At 41.5% G+C, this 6334-nt stretch overlaps 1 protein-coding gene across 1 annotated transcript; it reads left to right on the top strand.

The window, feature by feature from the left end:
- The first annotated feature begins 445 nt into the window (after nt 1-445).
- LOC149081141 (uncharacterized) lies at nt 446-1267 on the top strand. The gene has a single exon (XM_089238295.1). The coding sequence runs from the start codon at nt 446-448 to the stop codon at nt 1265-1267; it is 822 nt and encodes a 273-aa protein (XP_089094421.1).
- Nucleotides 1268-6334: the final 5067 nt, after the last annotated feature.

The raw sequence follows: 6334 nt of genomic DNA, 5'->3' as shown, positions 1-6334 counted from the left end.
CGCTCTCCGGATCTTTCGCCGATAGAAAACATGTGATCCATGGTTGCTCAACGATTGACCCAGATTACATCCCCAGCTGCCACACCAGATCAACTTTGGCAACGCGTGGAAGCTGCTTGGTCTGCTGTACCCCAAGAACACATCCAAAGTCTTGTAGTGACCGATCATAAACGATGCTCTGTGACGTCACGATGTCACGTTTTCTCGTTGTAGCGCTTTTCGCCTGGTGATGGATGGTAACCTAGCAACGGATGGCCAGAGAGTTTTTTGGAACGTTTTAATCAGTTGATTGTATTTCGTCATAGAGTATGGATGTCGCGTATAACTTGTCCGTGTGTGTAAATAAAATGTTCATGTCTTTAAAAATGAAATTTACATCTTCTCATTGCCGTCGCCTTTACTGGTGACCCGGACGTGATCCCGAACCTGCCAAGAACTTATCGCCATGGCTGAACAGCAAGAAAGCGATCTTCGAGTTCAAGCTGTCCACGCGAAACTGCCGACATTCTCGAAGGACAGGATCAAACTTTTTTTCGTCCAGCTCGACGCTGCCTTCAAGATCAACCATGTTACAGCCGAAGGAACCAAGTATAACTACCTAGTCAACTGCCTAGATGTGGAGGTCTTGTCAACGGTAAGTGACATTGTTTACGATCCTCCCGCATCGAAACCGTTCTCGAAACTCAAGGAGAGACTTCTCGCTGTATATAAACATTCAGCCGCGAAAGAGGTCAAGATATTGTTAGAAGACCTATCCCTAGGTGATCAGAAGCCTAGTACGTTGCTACGTAAAATGCGCGAGCTTTCGACAGGGCGAATTAGCGATGAGACTTTCCTCAAAAATTTGTGGCTTCAACGGCTACCAAAGAGTATGCAAACGGTGTTAGCAGCTAGCAGTGAAGAACTGGACAAGCTAGCCGAGTTAGCTGATCGAGTAGCTGAGCTCACCGAACCCAATTACGGTCATGTAGCAGAAGCCTCGTCTTGCTCGGAAATAAGAGACCTTAAACTGCAAATCTCGGAGCTGACTAAAAGAGTTGAGCAGTTGGGCAAATATCCGAGGAATAGCCGGAACCGCTATCGAAACTCCAGTCGAGACCGACGTTATTCTGATTCTAGGAATCGCTCGCGATATCGAGACTCCGATGAAAACTCTAACGTGTGTTATTATCATAGCAGGTTCGGAGATAAAGCTTTCAGATGCAAGTCCCCCTGTGCTTACAACGCTCAGAATATTCAGGGAAACGGTCCAAGCCCCCCGCAGTAACGGCATGCGGTGGCGGCGATAACAGTCTTCATCATAGCCGTTTGTTCATTATGGAAAGGAAAAGCGGCATGAAGTTTTTAATTGACTCTGGAGCTGATATATCAATTTTACCTTACAAAGGCAACGGCAAACCGACAACTTTTGAGCTTTTCGCTGCAAATAGTTCCCGTATATCTACCTACGGTTTGAAACTCCTGGAATTGGACTTGAACTTACGGCGGAATTACAAATGGCATTTCACCCTCGCTGACGTTGAGAGACCAATTATCGGATCGGATTTCCTTGCTCACTACGGACTCATCATCGATATCAAAAACAAGCGACTTATAGATCCACTCACTTCTCTCACGTGTAAAGGTTTTACTTACAATGGACCTTCGACAACGATTAAAACAATCTCAGGAAACAGTGCTATAACTGAAATTTTGAAGGAATTTCCCGAATTAACGAGACCTCGTCCGTTTTCGAGGAAAGCTTCCCATAATACCTTGCACTACATAGAAACTAAAGGTCCTCCTGTTTTCGCAAAGCCACGCAGATTGCACCCAGCTCAACTCAAGATTGCCAAGACCGAATTCCAGATGATGTTAGACCAAGGTATATGTCGTCCATCGAAATCAAACTGGGCTTCCCCGTTGCACATGGTTTCAAAAGGACCGAATGAGTGGAGACCAACTGGTGATTATCGAAGTCTGAATCGAATTACTGTGCCGGATAACTACCCAGTGCCACATATACAGGACTTTGCGCAGAATCTGCGTGGATGTAAAGTTTTCTCTAAAATAGATCTGGTCAAAGCATTTCATCATATTCCTGTAAATCCCGACGACATTCCCAAGACAGCAATCATAACTCCCTTTGGATTGTTTGAATTCGTAGTCATGCCGTTCGGACTCTCAAACGCTGCACAAACGTTCCAACGCTTCATCCACGAGGTGCTACGTAATCTCGACTTCTGTTTCTCGTATCTTGATGACGTGCTCATCGCCAGCCATGACGCAGAGCAACATCACAAGCACCTTAGAGAAGTGTTTGAAAGACTCGATAAGTACGGACTGACAATCAACACATCTAAATGCGTGTTCAATGTACCGGAAATTTCCTTCCTGGGCTATTTGGTCAATGAACACGGCTCGAAGCCTCTCCCGGACAGAGTTCGTGCAATCCAAGAATTTCCTCTTCCAGAAAACATCAAGCAGCTTCGAAGATTTCTGGGAACTTTGAACTTTTACAGGCGATTTCTACCATCTACAGCAGCTGTGCAAGCACCACTTCATTCCTTCTTGTCCAGCACCAAGAAGAATGACAAGACATCAATTCCTTGGACTCTTGAGACCAGTCAAGCATTCGAAAAATGCAAAACTCAGCTCGCTAATGCCACTCTTTTGCACCATCCTTCAGCATCATCACCATTAGTTTTACATGTGGACGCCAGTGATTTTGCTATAGGTGCCGCCTTGCATCAAGTATCTAACGATAATCAGCTACAACCACTTGCATTCTTCTCGAAGAAGCTTTCAAGCGCACAAAGAAGTTATTCTGCTTACGATAGAGAATTACTTGCAGCTTATTCTGCTGTCAAGCACTTCAGGTATATGCTAGAAGCAAGACAATTCTGTATTTGTAGTGACCATAAGCCGTTGGTGTATGCGTTCAGACAGAAACCAGAAAAGTGTTCACCTCGCCAGCTACGACAGTTGAACTTTATCAGCCAATTCACAACAGAAATTCTTCATATGAAAGGTGTCGAAAATATTCCAGCTGATACTCTTTCTAGAATATCGACCATTTCTGTACCCACACCTTTAGATTATGTGCAACTCGCAGCTGACCAAGAGAATGACAACGATCTCAAAACCATCTTAAATTCTAGTGTATCATCTTTACAACTGAAAAAACTCAGCCTTCCTGACGCAACAGCCGAAATTTGGTGTGATGTGTCAAACGGCAAAATAAGGCCTTTTGTACCAATTTCTCAACGACGACGAGCGTTTAAATCATTACATTGCTTATCACATCCTGGCATCCGAGCAACATCAAAACTGCTGAGCGACAGATTTGTTTGGCCTTCAATTAGATCTGACTGTCGTGAGTGGACTAGAGCATGTATTCCATGCCAACGCTCTAAAGTTCACCGACACACTCGATCCGCGCTGGCTGAATTCAAGGTACCTAACAACCGATTTCAGCATATCAATCTTGACATAGTTGGTCCATTACCATTATGCCAAGGTTCTCGGTACCTCCTAACGATGATAGACAGATTCTCCAGGTGGATCGAAGCCTCTCCAATGCCAGACCAAACTGCCGAAACAGTCGCCAAAACATTAATTGCCACTTGGTTTTCAAGATTCGGCATACCGCACAGGATCACCACCGACCAGGGCAGGCAGTTCGAGAGCCAGCTTTTCCAAAGCTTGAGCAGATATCTAGGATTCCAACATCATAAAACGACTGCTTATCATCCACAAGCAAATGGGCTGATCGAGAGACAACACCGATCGCTGAAAACTGCCCTGAGATGCCGTATTCAATCGAATCCTGCTTGGGTTGATGCTCTTCCATTCGCCCTACTGGGTCTAAGAGCAGCAGTGAAAGAAGACCTGGGATGCTCTTCCGCAGAAATACTCTACGGAACACCATTGCAGTTGCCCGGCGAGTATTTTTCGAAAACACCAGACATTATACAATCCGATTTCGTCCATCAAATCCAAAAGCTAATGCGTTCAATGAAGTCGGTGCCTACAACAACTCACGGATACACGCCGACGTATATTCCTAGTGATCTGCAATCCGCGTCGCATGTCTTCGTACGCAACGACGCACCACATCCTGCCTTACAACCAACATATCAAGGCCCGTTTCCTGTCAAAGATCGCAGAGAAAAATTTTTCGACATTGGCATCAATGGGGCAAGCAAGAGGATCTCCATTGATCGTTTGATTCCAGCTTTCCTTGGAGATAGCTTTAAGGTACCTTCAGAAGTGCCCATACAGCCATCCAGTACAGCGTTGCCAGCACAAGCAGTACCAGCAACTGTGACTCGCTCCGGTCGTCACGTCCACTTCCCCGACAGATATTCGACCACAAATTTCGTTGACACTAGGGGGGGAGTGTGTAGTGACCGATCATAAACGATGCTCTGTGACGTCACGATGTCACGTTTTCTCGTTGTAGCGCTTTTCGCCTGGTGATGGATGGTAACCTAGCAACGGATGGCCAGAGAGTTTTTTGGAACGTTTTAATCAGTTGATTGTATTTCGTCATAGAGTATGGATGTCGCGTATAACTTGTCCGTGTGTGTAAATAAAATGTTCATGTCTTTAAAAATGAAATTTACATCTTCTCATTGCCGTCGCCTTTAGTCTCTTTGAATCAATGCCGAGGCGTGTGGCAGCGGTGATCTCCAACAATGGCGGCTACTCTGGCTACTGATTTTGGCAGGAACCACACTTCACAGAAGTCTATAAATTTAATCATTTGATGCTTGGTCAGCATGTTATCTACAAAATAAATATTGTTGCGATATCTCTTGTCTTTCTTGGTGTTGCAATTTGGGTGGCCAGCAGTGTAGAATGTAATTACTTGGGTATTAAAGATTTTGAACTATTAATTTCACCTAGAAATGATAGGTCACATGGTGGCTCTGGAATGTACGTGCATAATAAGTTGAATTACAAATGCAAATCAGAAATAGTTATCGATGAATGTGAATCAATATGGATTGAAGTAAATTATAATAATTCAAAGGACAGCTTAATAATTGGATCAATTTATTGACCTCCTAGCTCTAATTTGAACAGATTTTTAGAGTCACTTGATTCTGTCTTAAACTCGCTGTCCACAAAATCTACCGAAATATTAGTTTGTGGTGATATCAACATAAATTTATTAGCTGATAACAAAGTTTGTTCAGATTACAATTGTATTTTATTGTCTTACGGACTAGAACGTGTTATAACCAATGCCACTAGAAAATCATCAGCTTTGGATCATATTTTTATAAGAACAAAGAAACAAATATCTACAGTGGGCATTATAAACTCTGATATAATAGATCATCATCCGATCTTTATTTATCTTGATAATTTTAAAAATAACATTGATAGCCGTAATGAAATCCACACTCGTTATGATCATAGCAAACTAAATATATTATTATCTGATCCACCTTGGGCCTCCGATGTATTTTCATGCAATCATCCTAACGCTGCTTATCAAATCCTTTCTAAACATTTTGAGGATATACTGAAAGAAGCAAAAATAAAAAAAGTTAGAATTAAAAAGTACAGCATCCCCAAACAACCCTGGGTCTCTAGCTCACTTCTCAAGTCTATTAAAAACAAAGACAGGCTTTATAGTAGATTAAAATCCAATCCTTTCAACATTCAATTAAGAGAAAAATATAAAACCTATAGAAATATACTGACATCTACTTTACGAAATGCCAAAAGAAAGTATTTTGAAGATCAATTTTTAAAATCTAATGGAAATATTTCAGAAACATGGAAAGTAATTAATCAAGTTTTAAATAAGAATACCAAACAATCTACTGTGATCCCGAGTCTAAAAATTTTAGAGTCTTTATCAGAATCAACTAATACTCTAGAGATTGCAGAAACACTGAATCATGCATTCTGTAATCAAAACACTGATATGTCACCTGCTGTTAACAACGAAATTTTTGTAAATTATAATATAACATCTGTCGCGAATTCTTTGTTCCTGAACCCAGTTACAGCTGATGAACTAAACAGAATAATATCAAAACTTAGCTCTAAATCTTCTGTTGGTTTCGATAAGATAAGTATACGTATTGTGAGAGAAAATATAGAATTTTTTAAAAAATTTTCTCTTATATCTAATAAATTTGATCTTTGAAAGCGGAATTTTTCCAGATCAGCTAAAAACTGCAAAAGTATTTCCATTATTTAAAAAGGGTGATCGAACTGATCCCCTAAACTATCGTCCCATTTCAATTTTGCCAACATTGAGTAAAATCATTGAAAAAGCGATGTACAATAGAATTTCCAATTTTCTAGAAAACAATTGCTCCATATATGAAAA

This window comes from Pholcus phalangioides, unplaced genomic scaffold, assembly GCF_987345545.1.
Source record: "Pholcus phalangioides strain wild (caught in Gottingen) unplaced genomic scaffold, Ppha-v1.0 ptg000010l_1, whole genome shotgun sequence".
NCBI classification, from domain to species: Eukaryota; Metazoa; Arthropoda; class Arachnida; order Araneae; family Pholcidae; genus Pholcus; species Pholcus phalangioides.
This window is presented reverse-complemented; position numbering and strand designations above follow the sequence as displayed.